General features: G+C 53.4%; 2 protein-coding genes and 1 long non-coding RNA gene across 6 annotated transcripts; 2 read left to right on the plus strand and 1 right to left on the minus strand.

The window, feature by feature from the left end:
- Window positions 1-1,672: 1,672 nt before the first annotated feature.
- OGFOD2 (2-oxoglutarate and iron dependent oxygenase domain containing 2) lies at window positions 1,673-8,681 on the plus strand. The gene is made up of 7 exons (XM_064466235.1): window positions 1,673-1,927; window positions 2,010-2,066; window positions 4,128-4,238; window positions 5,256-5,355; window positions 6,456-6,580; window positions 7,065-7,322; window positions 7,994-8,681. The coding sequence occupies exons 1-7, from the start codon at window positions 1,805-1,807 to the stop codon at window positions 8,267-8,269; spliced, it is 1,050 nt and encodes a 349-aa protein (XP_064322305.1). The 5' UTR covers window positions 1,673-1,804; the 3' UTR covers window positions 8,270-8,681.
- Window positions 3,120-10,139, minus strand: LOC135315810 (uncharacterized). Its single transcript, XR_010375298.1, has 3 exons — window positions 9,921-10,139; window positions 8,676-9,231; window positions 3,120-4,345 (listed from the first exon to the last, which is right to left on the minus strand). It is a non-coding gene; the product is annotated as an uncharacterized LOC135315810 (long non-coding RNA).
- ARL6IP4 (ADP ribosylation factor like GTPase 6 interacting protein 4) lies at window positions 9,737-16,005 on the plus strand. Of its 4 annotated transcripts, XM_064466237.1 has the most exons (6): window positions 9,737-9,886; window positions 11,697-11,899; window positions 12,262-12,591; window positions 13,068-13,185; window positions 14,649-14,718; window positions 14,943-16,005. In XM_064466237.1, the coding sequence occupies exons 2-6, from the start codon at window positions 11,710-11,712 to the stop codon at window positions 14,997-14,999; spliced, it is 765 nt and encodes a 254-aa protein (XP_064322307.1). In that variant the 5' UTR covers window positions 9,737-9,886; window positions 11,697-11,709; the 3' UTR covers window positions 15,000-16,005. The 4 variants fall into 4 exon arrangements, with proteins under 4 accessions (XP_064322307.1, XP_064322306.1, XP_064322309.1 ...); XM_064466236.1 differs by lacking the exon at window positions 9,737-9,886 and having other exon boundaries at window positions 10,175-11,899; XM_064466239.1 differs by lacking the exon at window positions 9,737-9,886 and having other exon boundaries at window positions 10,175-11,899; window positions 13,077-13,185.
- The last annotated feature ends 42 nt before the right edge of the window (window positions 16,006-16,047 follow it).

A 16,047-nucleotide genomic window follows, 5' to 3' on the forward strand; every position in this document is an offset into this window, starting at 1 on the left:
TTCTGCGCTAGAGCTGAGCAAAATCCTCTGCTGAGATAAAGCCACCTTGGTGTGCTGCGGCCCACCCCACTGCGCACTGGTGCTAACCCAGGTTGCCGCAATCACCACTCCATACCCCAAAAAGCGACACCAAGGCACGGAGGCGGCAGGAGCGGCGCGGTGGGTACCAGCAACAGCACATCCCCTTCTACTCTGCCCTAGTGAGGCCACATCTGGAGTACTGTGTCCAGTTCTGGGTCCCTCCCCATTCAAGGGTGGGGAACTGCTCGAGCAAGTCCAGCAGAGAGCTACCAAGATGATCAGGGGACTGGAGCATCTCCCTTATGAGGAAAGGCTGAGAGACTTGAGTTTGTTCAGCCTGGAGAAGAGAAGCCTGAAGGGGGATCTTATCAATGCTTATAAACATCTGAAGGGTGGGTGTCAAGAGGATGGGACCGGTCTCTTTTCAGTGGTGCCCAATGACAGAACAAGGGGCAACGGGCACAAGCTGGAAGACGGGAAGTTCCACCGCAATATGAGGACAAACCCCGTCCCTGTGCGGGTGCCAGAGCAGGGGCACAGGCTGCCCAGAGAGGCTGTGGGGTCCCTTCCCTGGAGACATTCACCCCCCGCCTGGACGCGGCCCTGTGCCCCTGCTCTGGGGGTGCCTGCTCAAGCGGGGGGTGGGATGAGATGAGCTCCAGAGGGCCCTTCCAACCCCCGCCATCCTGTGACTGTGTGACCCCACGGCTCCCGCCTCTGCAGAGGGCCGAGACCCCACGCATCCTCCTCGCGCCGTGGGGAAGGTGCCTCTGCCGGCACTGCTCTGCCTCCGTGCCGGCGGGTGGCTGTCCCCACACACCCCCGCGCCCTCCCCGCCCGCCCGGCCCTTCACCCCCGCGGCCAAGGGCACGGCGGGCGCTGCCGCTGCGCCCCCTCCGCCCCGCCGCCCCCCGCCAGGCCCCGTCCCGCGGTGCCACCCGTGTCCCCACCGTCGACGACGAATTTCTGGGCGTAGCGTTTGAGGTTCTTCCTCTTGATGGAGCAGAAGCTGGGCGGGAAGCAGCCCTCGGCCAGCAGCCGGTAGATGTCCTCGAACTTGCTGCTGGGGCCGCACGGCTCGGCCGCCACCACCACCTCCTCCTCGGCCACCTGCAGCGCCGAGTCCATGGCCAGCATGGGACGGGTCGGGACGGGACGGGGGGGCAGGGGCTGCCCCCGCCCGCGCGTGCACGACGGCCGCCGGCGGCGCGCGCACAACGGCGGCGACGCGCGCCCCAGCGGTGCGGGCGCGGCCCTGAGAGGGAAAGGGCGAACCGGTACTTCTCAGGGACCGTCTGCAAAAAACCCTCCGCCACTGTTGCTTCCCCGAGCAGGCCTGGGCCCCGCCCCTCGGTTTTCCCCCCGGCTCCGTCCGAGGGAGCGACTGTCCGCCCCCGCCGTCCACAGCGGTGTCAGCGCGGGCCCCGGGACTCTCCTTGCCCCCGCGACAGCGCCGAGGCAGCCACGCGGCCGACACGGGCTGGAGGGGCGGCCGGGGCCTTGCCAAGGCTTGCGGCGCGGCTGTGGACAAGCGGCATCGCTGCAGCCCCCGGCCGTGGTGACGGCGCCGAAATTACAAAAAAAAAAAAAAAAAAAAAAGCAGAAACAGGGAGAAACCGGCCACATTTCGCCTCCCCTCGTTTTTCTCCGCGATCGGAATTTGCCGACGCGCCCTCGCTCACGCCGGCCCGGCCGGAAGCAGCCCTCCCCGCCGCGCGGCGGAGCCCTTTGACGGCTGGACCCGCGCCCGGCGCCTGCTCCTGCCCGTCCGCCGGCGGGAAACATGTCCGCGGGTCGCCCGTTCCTGGCCTGCGCCTGCTTCTTCTCGGACAACATCTTCGTGGGGCGCTACGGGCTGCACGTCCGGTACCGGGACGAGGGGCAGCTCCGCCGCGACCATGGGCGGGTAACGGCGGGGCGGCGGGCACCCCCACACCCGGCGGCGGTGCCGAGACTGGGCGGCGGGTGACGGTCCGCGTGTGTTGCAGGAACTGCGGGAGCGGGGCTGCCGGAGCGAGGAGGACTTCAGGGCCGCCGTGCGGGAGGTGAGCGTCGCTTCGCCCCCGAGTCCTGTCACAGCCGGAGTGGGGGCTTCGCTCCCCCGGGGGGCGTTCCGCGGGGAGCCGCCGCCGCAGGGTGTCTGTCCCGCGGCGGGGAGCGGGCACCGCACCCCCCCCCCCCCCGCTTTCCTGGTCACAGAATCACAGAATGCCCTGAGCTGGAAGGGACCTGCAAGGACCATCGAGCCCAGCTCCTGTCCCTGCACAGGACACCCCAAATTCACACCGTGTCTCTGAGGGCCTTGTCCAAATGCTACTTGAATATCGTCAGGCTGGTGCCGTGATGCCTCCCTGGGGAGCCTGTTCCAGAGCTCCACCACCCTCTGGGTGAGGAACCTAATATCCAACCTAACCCTCCCCTGGCACATCTTCCTGCCATTCCCTCGGGTCCTGTCATCAGTCAGCAGAGGGAAGAGACCAGCACCTTCCCCTCATCCTCCCCTTGTGAGGAAGCTGCAGACTGCGATGAGGGCCGCCTTCAGCCTCCTCTTCAGGCTGAACAAACCAAGTGACTTCAGCTGCTCCTCATATGCCTTCCCCTCTAAACCCTTCACCAAACCCAGTGTCAGGCAGAGACCGAAGGGAAAAAATTCCCTGCTGGCACCTTGATCCTGGGTGCTCACAGTGATGTGTTTGTACTGTCAACACCCTGTTAGTAAATACTGTAATCTAACATGTTATGAAAAAGGCCTTCTGGTTTTAGTCAGTGCTTAGCCTGGAAGGGCTCCCAGCACCCTTCTAGTTTGTCCTTCTTCATCCCTTCTTTTCTCAATTAAAGAGTGCCTTGAGATGGGATCACCTGGGGATCCCAGAGAGTTCAGGTAAGGCCTGCTGGGGAAGGCAGCACTGCCTGGGGTGTGTCGCAAGAACTCCCCCAGGGCACTCTTAGGGAGGGATCTGTCTGTCTTTGCAGGCCAGAGACAGACATCTGTCACACAACCAGCTCCAATTTCACCCCAACACTAAGGGGACAGACAGGTTCTTTTAGGAATCATTGGCAGGATGATGCCAGCACTAAATTGTAGTTACAATTAAAGCTTTATTTTCTTAACAGGATATTATGATTAATATAGCACAGAATTTATGATCAGAATGGCAAAGGATTTCTACAAGCAGAATCAATGTAGCACAATAAGCAGCATAATATGGAATTTATAATACAACTTAACTTAGGATTTCTAATTCCTGATTTAACTTATAATTTCTAATCACCTGGACCCTCTGCAGATCAGGTCAGATCTTAATACATAGTTTGCTGTATTAATATAACAATCATAAACTAGACTAACAGACATAATCTAGACGTAGGGGAAGAAGAAATCTCTGTTTTGTCTCTGTGGTTCACAGGACCTTCAGGGCCTGATATTGACAGAAAAGAAATGAATACATGATCCACTTGGTCACAGAGAGTGGCTGCTTGCCTTATAAAATGGCATTAGTTATGCTAACCATATTACCAGGGATCGGGAGCAGGAGGTACCGGTCACGACCTCCTTCCTTTTTTCGCTAAGGAATGTTATAAACTAATCTCATGGAGGTTATTAAATAGGAAGAGCTGCCTGAATCAGCTGCTACTACAGCTATTTCTTCTGAAATGATAGATTAGCCTGTCGTCACAACACTTAGCAGTAATCCCTTCATGACAAGTCCTGTCTCCCTCCCAGCAAGTGTCTTTATTTTGGACAATGTTTATATTGTCAGAACATAAGCCAGACTCTTAAAGTGTAGGCTGGCGATTCATGAGGCGTCAGAATGCCTGAAAGGGCTGAAACCTCACAGCTCCACTTGACACATCCATGGAAAGGCTTCAGTTATTTTTTAAGCCATCCATAATGGGAACGTGTCTCAAATCCCTCTTAGGCATTTGTCTTTTCAGATATTTATTGGACTTGTCTTGACTACAAAAAGCAAAGGCATACACTCCATCACTTAGAGGTGCCCAGAACAACAACAACAAAAATGGTTTAAAACAATGACCATATTCCTGGAATTGTTTTAGTTATTCCTTTTGATTTCCTAACAATATGCTCTGTTGTTTACTTGTAGATTGAGACAGAAGTGCAGAGAAGAAAACAGTTAATTCATCAGTCAGTGGAACGCAAAGCCATCATCTCAAAATGCTACAAACGAAAACATCCAGAAGTGTACATTCTGCAGGTAGACAATATGTTTGGAATCCATTTGGCACCCAAGGAATTGCCTGGCAGTTTCTTTTTGCAGTAGGAAGCCCTCTTCTTGGGATTGCCCACAGTGCTAGAGCTGGACTGAATTAAAACCAAAGTGTAGGATATTAAAACTGAATTAAAACTAAAAATAAAAAAACTTTCACAGTTTAGCATATTCTCCAGGCAATATTCCACTTGGCTTATAGCCAGATAAGGGTCATTATATCTTGAAGCTGCACCAGCTCCAGGTATAGGACTCAGAATACTGTTAGTAATGTAGATCTAAAGCATCATTGCAGCAAACAGGGTCAGTGACCTCTAACAAACAGCCACAGAAATCAGCATTTTTGGGCTTACACAGACAAGTTACTAGCGACTGTTGTCTGAAGGGGGGCAGCAGGCTGCTTGCATGTGTACCCCTCACAGCAAACGCAGGGTAGTCCTCACTCTTGAGGACTACTGTGCTTTGAATTTCGTCATGTTTGCCGGACCCAAGACTTCCCAGTGGGTAATTACCACAGATCAGCAGTAACACACAAACAAGTCTGCACAGATTTACCGCTCCACAATCCTTTAGTAACAAGTTCTGCTGTTGTCTGTCATGATCTGTGTGGGGCAGCGCTAACAGCAGAGATTAGTTACACTGTTGTGCTGAGGCTATAGCAAGATGCTTAATCTGCTAGGAAACTCTTTGCACTTACCTGTAAGGAGTCCATAATGTAAGCCAGGCTCTTTCCCGTCATGCTAAGGATAAATCTGGCCAGTTATACTGAGAAGCCCATTACTAGAGCAAGCAGCAGCTTACCTAAACCACCAGGAAAAAGACCAGTAACATTCTGCATTTCCTGCCACAGAAGTAACCCAAGTGTGACTATCAATCAGCCTTGCTCCCTAGGCTCTACATATTTTCCTGTGGCTGCCTGGAAGGCCATTTCTCTCTTGGGCTGTAAAAGACTGTGCAGGCTAATTGTGTTTCTGTGTATTTTTATCATCCTTCCCTTGGCGCTAGGATTCATTCCTGGCCCCAGATTTTCTAGAAATCGTGAGATACTGCACATCACCGGATGCTCATCTCCATGGCCTCCTGCACTCCATTGAGTCCTTCTCAGGTAAAGAAAACAGCACATCAGCCACAAACATTTCCCTGTGTGACACTGCAACTTCAGTGATGACAGCTGCTTTCAAGCCCTGTCTTTAAGAGCTCAGCTTTGATACACAGCTGAGACAAACAGGATGTTATTTTCTGCTTGACTAGAGTCTCTGGAGAGGCAGTATTGTGCAGCAGTTATGCTCTGGATGAGATCCTGTTTTCGGCTTTTCCAGTCCCAGTCTGCTGATGTCTCATTAGAGGCTCTAGCTGCAGCAGGGCTGGGGTTTTGGTTGTACCATATCCTCACAGAGGAGCCTGCTGAAGGAACACTGGTAGCCCAGGGAGTTTGGTTTTCCTTCCCCAAGTGTTTTACCATTCAGACAATCCCTGTTGATTTGTCTGAGCTGAAATAGTTTCAGTCTAGATTTCAGTCTTAAAAGGAGGTCTGGGTTTTAAACTTCCCTGGAGACATCTGTGAAGCTCTTTTCCTACCAGAAATGCTGACAAAATGTAGACGGGAAGCTGCCAAGTTGCCTCCTTTTCTCAAGACAGAAAGAAAGACACAAATGTTGTGTATGTGCAGGGCTCCTGGATTTGTCCAAGGCATGATTTCCTGAGACACAGCCTTTTCACACTGTCTTCATCTCAGCTTCTATATCCTTGATACTGAGCTCCCCTTACACAGATCTTTAGGGCTGTACCCTGAAAGGCAGCTCAGAAGGCCTGGTCTTCCCAGAAGGTTTGGACTGGATGAGTGAATCCCCCATCCCCTAAATGACCTTGAGTCGCCTTCTTCCAGGAGGCCGTATTCAGACTGCCTGTGATGAGCCGTTGATTCACCGCCCTCCCTCTAGACCCTCTCAAAATATTTTCTTGGCACCTAGGGCAGATATTTAAATCAGTGCTAGATCTCCCAGCTGGATGGGGAAGCCTGGAAATGAGGGGCCAACATGAAAAAACGACAGATACATCCTAGAGCTGATCCCGGGGAGTGGTTCCAGCCCTTTGAGCAGTGAAGCATGTGGGTCCTGCATTCTCACCACAGGATGGCTAGATAGCACCAAGAACACTCTCGCCTGTTATCTTCCCCAGCAAACGGTGTTTCCCTTCTCTTGACAGATAAGAGGATCTATCGACTCCCAGTGTTCACAGAGGAATTCTGCCAGGCCTTTGTGGATGAGCTGGAGAACTTTGAGCAGTCCGACATGCCTAAAGGCAGGCCCAACACTATGAATAACTATGGGGTAGGACTCGCTAGCTCTTGTGCTTCTTTATGGGGCACATTCACAAGCAGACACCCTTTACTTTCTCCTTCACAGTCCTTTCCCTTCCAAAATGCCTGTAATCTGAGCACAGAGCAGTTTAAGTACAGCCCCCGTTGAAGTGAAAGGGTTGAGGGAACATGCTGCACAGACAAAAGGACAAGGGAATGCAAGGCAAGGGGATGGGAGTTGGTATCTCAGAGCCAAGAGCACCTTGTATTTAAGCAATACACATTTAAATCAAGGTGTCCATTTTCAAAGAACACTTAAGTTCTGATCCTGCTTTGTCTTTTCCCTATCACTTTCCACCTTGATTCTCCTTCTTTTGCCTGTAGCTGGAGCCTTTGCTCTAAAGTTCTTTATCTGAGCCTGCATCAGGGTTGGAAGAGAACACGACAGCTTTACAGCAGCTCTGATAAAGCAGCAGGTACAGTTGGTCAGCTGTTCCCTTCTCTCTTTGAGGCAGGTTTTGCTAAATGAGCTTGGGATGGATGAAACTTTCATCACACCCCTTCGTGAAAAATACCTGCAGCCCATAACAGCACTGCTTTATCCCGATTTGGGAGGTGCTTGTCTGGACAGCCATAAGGCATTTGTTGTGAAGTACTCGCTACATGAAGATCTGGATTTGAGCTCTCACTATGACAATGCAGAAGTCACCTTAAATGTTTCACTGGGAAAAGACTTCACAGAAGGCAACTTGTACTTTGGGGATTTCAGCCAGGTACGGAGCATATTCCTAATCTGGACCCCGATTCTATTCCCCTCTAGCCCCTCACCTCCCCAGTTTCAAGGCATTAACTGTGTTCTAAAAAACAATTATTCACTTCTGACAGTCAAACCTGCTCTGTCTCTTCCTCATTTTTTTAGATGTCTTGGTTATGTAGGAGCCTCTTCTGCTACAAGCAGAAATACCAACAGTTAAACTTCAAAGAGAGGACAGAGACAGCTATCATAGTAGAAACTAGAGTGAAAGAAATCACATCTTTCTGCAACTGAAATAGTGAGCAGGGAGGTGCTGAGAGAGAGAGAAAGAAGAAATTTATTTCAGATGAGACAAACCTAAATCTGTAGCCCTTATTTCCAGGGGACTCCTGGCAAGAGAAGGGTAAAAGCTCCCATACGCTGGTGGAATACGAGTTTTTTTTATTGAAAGTATGTCTTTGAATTCCTGCTAGACCTGGCACTGAGAATGTCGTACTTGAAAACAGTTCTACTAAGCTGCTGCCAAGCCACCACTGAAGTGGCTACATTTCAGCGGTGCAGTGAGTCCTCTCCATGTTGCTCACTGGGTGCTGTGGGTGAAGAGGCGACAAGTAAAAGTTTCAGTTCTTTGAGCATTGTTCTGCTAGGGACTTTCTGATCTAACACTGTATCTGCCTCCCTTTGGTCCAGGATCCTACCCCCGTGCCAAAGTACATAGAGATCGAACATGTTGGGGCCCAGGGGCTGTTACACCGAGGAGGGCAGATCCATGGGGCGCTTCCCATTGCCTCCGGGGAACGCTGGAACCTCATTATCTGGATGAGATCATCTGCCATCCGCAACCAGCTCTGCCCCATGTGCAACAAGAAACCTGAGCTGGTGGAAGCAGAGGGGTTTGGAGATGGGTTCACAGAAACTCTTGAAGATGATGCACCTGAGACTGTGAACCTCTGTTCCTTGTGGTAGCAGACAGCAGGGCCTGATTCCTCCAGACCACGTTGCCTAAAGCTCCTTTCTGACTTCTCAGACTGCATTAACAGACTTTTTGATGGATGCATGAGCACGTAGGAAGTAGCTGTTGCCTTGGAAAGTGATGCAAAACCAATCCTGCTGGGGTTAGGGAAGCCAGCTGCTTGGACAGCTGAAAGAGCTGGTACTCGGACTTGCCAGGGCTCACGCTCAGGCTGGAGGCCTGCTTAGAAAACGTAGAAAGCCTTAACACTTTGATTCATTGCAGAGGCTCTGTAAATATTTTCAGGTGTACGGGGAGAACACCCAAAGTTGCTTGGCCTTTATGAAGACCTCTGTGCCAACAGCACCGTGGGGCCCACTGTAAACTGAAACAAATGGTACAATAAAGCCCTGCACTTACCACTGCTCTGCTGTTTGCAGGGACTCCTGTCCTCTTCTGGGGAAGAACTTTTTGTTGCTGGGTGACAGTGAAGGATCTGCTCAGAAGTGAGAAGGTGATTCACAACAGGCTGCTGGAAATGGCATGGAAATATCATCACTGTTTAGCTAACCCAGGCTCAGAAAAATCCATCAGGAGCAATATAGGGAGAGCAGATCCCACAGGGTGGCTGAGAGAATCTCTGATGGCCTCCATGAGCTCTTTTGAGCAGAAATTTCCCTTTCAAAGATAGCATGAATGTAATTAAACAAGCAGAAATGGGCTTTAGAGACAGAGCTCTGGGAGCTACCTGCAACAGAGCAAAACTTTCCAGAGAAAGGCAAGAATGTACATTTAACTCCTTTCCTTTAGTTATGTGAACAGGTGAAAGTAGAAAATACTTGTCTCAACGTGGATGCAGCTGGCAAGGCTGGGACTTCCTAATTCGGCACCAAGGTCACCGGCAGCCGATGCATGTGGAGGGTCAAGTGCTTTCCCCATCTTACTGCTGGCTGGCTGAAATCATAGACCCTCCCACCTACAAAACAAACTAAAGAAGCCAAATATTTTTTTATTCAGTGGCTGCGTTTGGCTCTGTGGGAAGTTAACTGTAGATATTTGATGTATACAAATGCCACTGCATTTATAAGGGGCTTTTTCATTCATTCATTCAATTGCAATAAGGCAGCGTGTGGGTTCTGCATCACTGATAATTGTGAAAGGTGGAATGTGAGCCAGTACAGCTTGCACAAAGGTCTGATTTAAGCCTTTCCAGCAGATCTGTATTTTTGGCCAGGGATGCCATCAGCATGCAGTGCTGATTAGCTTTTCATTAGCAAAACCCATTAAAATTGCATCTCGAGAAGGAAACGGCTGTTAGGTTTGTGCAGGGAGCCAAAGGGCTGGTATCGAGAAAACCGATTGTCAAGTCTTCATTTCCCTCAGCAGAAACCGTTATCGCTTCCCACCTGAACGGGGCCCCCCAAAAAAATGAAGGAATAGGGCGGTACCGGCGCTGGGCAGGCCCGACGGGCCCCGGAACCAAAGAGCGCAGCCCAGCTGCCGGCCGGCCCCGCGCACGGCGGCCGGAAGGGGGGGGGGAACCAGCGCGGGCCCAACGGCGGGAGCCCCGCTCGGTGCGCAGGGGTGGTGCGGGGCCCCGGCCCGGCCCGGCCCGGCCCGGCCCCGCCGTGGTGAGTCCGTTCCTCCCTCCCTCCTCCCTCTTACCTGCGCCGGGCCGGAGCGGCCGATCCTGTTGAGGACACTGGGGTGGGGGGGCACACGCGTGCGCGCTGCGGTGGCACCCTGAGGTGAGGGGGCTGTTAAAGAGCCGAACATACGGGGACGCGCTCTTATAGGGGCCGCGCCTTGCGCCGGGCACTTAAAGGGCCAGTGCCCATGGACCTGAGCTCTTAAAAGGCCAGTGTACCTTGCGGGGGTTTTTAAAGGGTCAGCACGCCCGGTGCTAAGCTTTGAAGAGGGCCAGAGCACCTCCTGCTAAACTCTTAAAGGGCCAGTGCACCTTGTGCTAAGCAATTAAAGGGCCAGCACACCTCGTGCTGAGCTCTTAAAGGGCCATCATGCCTCGGGCTCCCTGTGTTGGGGTGAGACGGAAGGGTTCCCACCACAGCAGCCGGGCTCTCGGCTTCCCACTAAGGGCCAGGCCTGGGCGAGGCTGGGTGGGCAGGAGGAGCCGACTGGGGACAAGGCCCCAAGTTTGGGGCACAGCCAGCCTGGGGTGCTGCTGTGATGAGTTCAGGGCTCATCCCCTTCCCAAGGCGTTGCCCAGGACTTGCTGGGATGCTCCTGTCTGCACCCAGCTCTGCACCCATTGACCCTGTTGCTACGGTCGTGTAAAAGGGGGTCCTGCTGCCACATCCACGGATGGACTGAACCTGAGACTCAAACGCTGTCTCATTTGAGCACAAGGTCCTAGTGTGAGGGAGGCTGCCGGGCGTGTGGTGATGAAGGACTCATCCTCAGAAACCTCCCTGCATGTCCTTAATATTCTTCCCCCCCCATTGAAATTTCCATTTGGAAATCAGTCACAGGTCTGATTCACTTGGGAGCAAATCGCCCCTTGGGAACGTCAAGGTGGTAAACATGCAATTAATTAAATGTGGTAGTTGGAAGGTGGCTGTGAGAAAGCACTTCCCAGATACTGCTCTGCCCACGGTGCCAGTTTGTTTTTTAAATTAATGAGAGCATATATCATGCTGTCTCTGGCCTATGTCCGCTGGCAGCCAGGCGGGCTGATGGACGGGGATGCCAGCTCCATGCATAATCTGTTTTCTAAAAGCAAATTGGAATATTAAAAATTCATTCTTCCCCATGGCTCACGCCTGCTCTTGGCATTTTAAATAATGGGGTGATTGACTCCGTGTTCAACTGGGGGAGGATGTTTCATTCTGCTGCCTGTCGGTGCAGCATCGCTTATACCTGGCTGGTGTCTGTCCGCGGGTGCAGTGTGTCACCTCCTCCTGACGGCTCCCACCCCCGGGGGGCAGTCACGGCCCCTGGCTGCCGGGGGTTGTCCCCAGGCCAGCACAGCGTTGCATGCAAACCTCGACCCCGGCAGGGATCAGCCCAATTCTCTCTTAGTCATCACACCTAGGGACAAACGTGAGAAGCGGGGGGGGAAAGCCTAGTGGAGGTTTCACATTCAACTTGCTTGGAGGTGGTTGTCTCAAGGCGGGCGAGGGCTGCCTGGGGGTGGCTGTGCTGTCCCTGCACAGCCCCAGCTCTCTGCTGAGGGCTTCATTTTGTGGGGTGGCGGAATTCAGTTTAGGCACAGCTGTGTGATGGGTAACCCCAACCTACACCTGCACCTTGGCAGCTCAGTGAGAGCAGGCACGAGCAGTGTCTTCAGAGGGAGGCTCAGGAGCTGGTCTTCCAGGGCTGGTTGGTTCAGGGTTGGATTTAAGGTCTTTGGGGCTGTGGGATGTGTTGCCGCTGGGCAAGGGTGGTCTCCCCCATGACCCTAATGTAACCTGTTCCCTCCAGGGGCTGACGCACGATGGCCCACAGCCAGTCTCGGAAGCGCTCGCGAAGCAGGAGCAAAAGCAATTCTCGGAGCAGACAGGGGAGGAAGGAGAAGAAAAGGAGGAAAAGCAGCAAGGACTCACGCCAGGGCAGCAGCTCTCCTCCAAGGAAGCAAACCTCTAGGTCTCACAAACACAAGTCGAGCTCAGCAGCAGGTAGGGAAGGTAGGGGAAAGGCCCGCGACCCTGCGCTTTCACCACATTTTCCTGGGGCAGGTGCACAGAGGGGGCCTAGGTGGGAGAAGAGGGTACCTGCTTTTAGCTAAATCAGTGTCTGTTGCCTTTGTGCCCGTTTTAGTTTCATTCTGACAAGTGCTGAGCCCTGCAGCTGATCTGTGTGCTGGTCTGGCAGTGTGGTGCTGCACGCTGTGATGTGTTAAAGGTGTTGGCACAGAGGGGTCTTTTCCCCAGCTTTGGGGGCTTTGCTCTTCAGGCAAGAAAGAAGCCAGGCTGGGAGGGGGATGACCAGCATCCCTGATGCCATGGGACCAGCGCTGCTGCACTCAACCTCTTCTTATGTATTGCAGAAAAGAAGAAGGAAGGAAAGGACAAAAAGAAAAGGCAGGCAAGTACCTCTTCCTCTGAGACAGCATCTTCATCCACCAGCTCCTCCTCATCTTCCTCCAGCACCTCTTCTGATGACTCCAGTGACAGTGACTCCAAAACAAAGAAGAGTCGACACAGCAAAAAAAAGCGAGTGAAACAGAAGGATAAAAAGAAGAAGAAGAGGAGAATAAAGAAGAAATCAAAAAAGAAGTCAAAGGAAAGGGCTAAGGAGGAGAAAGCCAAGGAAGACATGGTGCCTGGTCCCTCGCTGGAGCAGTGGCAGAAGGAGTCACTGGTGGACTCCGGACCAGGTAACGATGGTGTTTCCCTCCTGCTGAAGCCAGGGCACACAGGTGTCTCACTGGGGAAAGCCTCCTGCGTGTCACCCTTTCTGGGGCCCATGCGAGGGAAGCAGGGCTGTGTACAGAGAGGAGCTCCTGATGCTCCTCTTTCCTGTGTACTGTGGTGGCCTTCGAGCTACGCCAAGTAAATATTAAGGAGCCACATTCAGAGAATCATGTATGAAGCGTTAAGATGTAGTTTTTAGATACGAGCAGGGAACAAAGATACCAGATGGAAGGTCACAGTCAGCAGTAACAAACTGACAAAGCTGGTACTGGCTTTGGGACATGAAGCAGCCCTTCCTTTGTGTGGTTCATCACTGAACCCCGAGTACAGACGGGAAACTGGTGCGGCATGCGTGTCTGTTCATGTCACGTGTGGTGCTGTGCCCCTTGGCCAGGAGCCGGCCCCACGAGCACGGCTCTGATGAACTGATGCATTCCAGTTTTGACAGATGAACAAAAATCCCGAATCCAGGCTATGAAGCCAATGACAAAGGAAGAATGGGATGCGAGGCAGAGTGTCATAAGGAGAGTCGTGGATCCCGAAACGGGGAGAACCAGGTATGAGCCCTTTGGGAAAAGGGAGGCAGGTTGTCCATCCCCATCTGTGTTGTGTGGGTTGGAGTCCTGGAGGATGCTGGTCCAGGGCACTGCAGTGCCATGCGTGGACCCAGGTCCCCTTCAGCAGCAAATCCCTGCGAGCCATTCCCGCACAGATCCCCTCCCATCAGACCTGCTGTAACTTACCCAGAAAGTGACATGTTTGACACGTTTGATCAAATTTTGCTGGGGCTTCATGCAGGGGGCACCGGCCTGTGCCCCAACCCGGAGCTGTGGGACACAGACAGCAGAGCAACTTGCTGCTGGACATAGGAGGTTTGGTCCTTGTGCCGTGAAGGGTTCAGCTGCTTCCCATTGAATGGGACGCCGCAAGCAGCAGAGCGGGAACCAGAGGGGTGGCTGATGCCTCCTTACCTCACTGCTTCATGCATTTGCCTTTCAGCACCGAAGCGCACACACGCACTCATCCCCAGTTAGCACCCGGGTGCAAGCGAGGAGGGAGCGTGTGCCCCTTGTGGTTACAGACAACAACCAAACTGAAGTTCGTTTAGCTGCCAAATAGAAATGACCCAGTTTTTAATAAACTGTATCTTCTCAGCAAGCAGAAAATACCATGCTGAAGAGAATTGGGTGTGACATGTCCAGTCTTAAAATAGAAGGCAGCCTGTGGGGCTCAGGGAGGTGTGGAACAAAGGTCGGTTCCCCGTAAGGCATGTAATGAAGACAATTAAATTTCTGGTCATGTTTGGAGGCGTGAGCCACCTCTGACACTGATTGGAATTTACTCAGCAAGATGCTCCCTGGTCTGGCTGCCTTTCAGGCCCAAAGTAGCTCCTGCTTCTCAATGGCTCTGCAGTTTCCCAGGGCAGCCAGGACCACACCTGAACTCTGTATGAAAAAAGGGAAGGTGTTTTGCAGGGGCTGGGGGCTGCTGCTGTTGACAGAGACGCCTCTGCAGATGGTGGGATGGCAGGAGATGCTTTTATTGTGAGTGTTTTCTCCTGCTGTGTGCAAGCTTGACTGTCTCTGCACACAGCAGAGTACCCACAGCCTGCAGCAGGGATGGCTGGTCCATGCAGGGGAATACTGGTTTCTCAGGGCACCACACCTGTGCTTGCTCTGGCATGGTGACATTAACCCTGCAAGGTCAATGGAAAGGCCTGCTGTGCTATTTAAGCTTGATACAGCCAAAAAAAAGTCACCTCATGCAACTTCAGGGGTAGGTTGTCACCATCCTTACCTGGCGATGCATCAGCCCAGCACCTGGTCCCAGACACACGGCACCGTGTGGGAGCTGGTGTCTGTGTGCCTGAGCTGGAGGTGCCTGAGCTGGAGCACAACAGCAGCCCTCAGGGTGGGGGGTGGGGTTGGGGGATCAGCACCTTCTGTGGCTGGGACATAGCATGGGCGGCAGGAACTTGCCAGTGGCCCTCACGGCTCGCGGACCTGTGCTTGTCTTCTAGGCTTATTAAGGGAGATGGAGAAGTACTAGAAGAAATCGTCAGCAAGGAGAGACACAAGGAGATTAACAAGGTAGTATGGACATGCTACCAGTATGAGCTGCTGGTGGGTGGGTGGGTGCAGCTGGGGAGCTGCTGAGCCCAGCTGCGTTTTGTTGCCTCCCTGGGGACCCCACGTACTCTACCAGGGCAAACGGAGCCCTGGTAGCTCTGCAGGGGCCCCTGCAGGTGGGTGCTGGTGATCCTTTGTCCTTGGGCAGGCGGGTGCTCGGAGCACCCATGTCTCTCCCTTTGCAGCAAGCCACGCGGGGGGACGGGCTGGCCTTCCAGGTGAGGACGGGGATGCTGCAGTGAGCACGCAAGCGCCAGCCGTGCCAGGAGCTTGTCCTGCTGCTGGTGCCAGCCCAGGTGTGAGCCTCTGTCTCTGGACAATGCAGACAGCACCATGTCAGGATGCTTCACCAGGGGCAGTTTCCAACCACTCTGTAAGTTATTGACTGGGAAGGAGAGATACCTTAATTGTTCATCTCCCATTAAACAGCTTCTCCCCTCCCTCTCCTGACTGGGGCCAGTGTGGCTGTAATGCACTTGGACCTGCTTGCCCCGATGCCCCTTTTGAGGCTGGAAGAGCGCAGCAGCACCCAGCGGACAGGCTCACTGGTGCTGAGCACCTAGAGGTGCTGCTACCCCTCAGCTCTGGGTTTGGTGGGCAGGAGCCAACACCATGGCAAGGACAGGGTATATGCTGGGGCTGCAAAATACACAGCTGGCTGCCACTTATTCCCTTCACGGGCTGCTCTTGGCCCCTTCCTTGCTGGCTCTGCATGCCCTGTGCTTACCTGGTGCTGCAAGCTCATCGGCCCCCTCGCACTCACAGACCCTGCTCCAAGAGGAGCAGCTGTGCTGTTGCATGGCTCTTCTCAGGCTGCAGCTCTCCTGCGCCTTCAGGTACCACTCTCCATGGTGCCCCAGGGGCTTTACTCGGCCTTTCTTCAGCTTCATTGCATCGGGTGGCGCAGGCCCGGTGTGCCGCACCGGGGTGCGGCCAGGTGTGGTTTGCAGGGGCTGGCTTTGCCTTGCTGTCTGTTCCTGCATGCCACTTGTGTCCCTTCCCCGCAGCGCAGGCCCCAGGGAGCGTTAGGGTTCTGGGCTTCTTGGGATCCATGCCCATAGCTGCTGTGAAGCAAGCAGCTGGCCCTTCCCCCTACTACAAAGGCCATAAATCTATAAGCCATTAAAAGAAAACGATAAAATAAGGACAAACGGGTTAAAGGCCAATCGGTCCGGCAGGACTGATCTGCAGAGAGGGTTTCCACATTCTGTTTGTTGCTGTAACCCCATTAAACTGGCGCCTGTTCAAGTCTTGGGTTTTGTGACTTGTCTGTTTCGAGTCTCCCCCCCC

The sequence above is a fragment of the Phalacrocorax carbo genome, chromosome 15 (assembly GCF_963921805.1).
Source record: "Phalacrocorax carbo chromosome 15, bPhaCar2.1, whole genome shotgun sequence".
NCBI classification, from domain to species: domain Eukaryota; kingdom Metazoa; phylum Chordata; class Aves; order Suliformes; family Phalacrocoracidae; genus Phalacrocorax; species Phalacrocorax carbo.

What these genes read in the sequence shown, in the direction of transcription:
- OGFOD2 (XM_064466235.1), top strand. Translation starts at nt 1,805, where the DNA reads ATGTCCGCGGGTCGCCCGTTCCTGGCCTGCGCCTGCTTCTTCTCGGAC. An exon ending in CAGAAGTGTACATTCTGCAG is followed by an intron (nt 4,239 to 5,255) that starts GTAGACAATATG and finishes CCTTGGCGCTAG; the next exon opens with GATTCATTCCTGGCCCCAGA. An exon ending in CTCCATTGAGTCCTTCTCAG is followed by an intron (nt 5,356 to 6,455) that starts GTAAAGAAAACA and finishes TTCTCTTGACAG; the next exon opens with ATAAGAGGATCTATCGACTC.
- ARL6IP4 (XM_064466237.1), top strand. Translation starts at nt 11,710, where the DNA reads ATGGCCCACAGCCAGTCTCGGAAGCGCTCGCGAAGCAGGAGCAAAAGC. An exon ending in CTCAGCAGCAGGTAGGGAAG is followed by an intron (nt 11,900 to 12,261) that starts GTAGGGGAAAGG and finishes TATGTATTGCAG; the next exon opens with AAAAGAAGAAGGAAGGAAAG. An exon ending in CCCGAAACGGGGAGAACCAG is followed by an intron (nt 13,186 to 14,648) that starts GTATGAGCCCTT and finishes CTTGTCTTCTAG; the next exon opens with GCTTATTAAGGGAGATGGAG.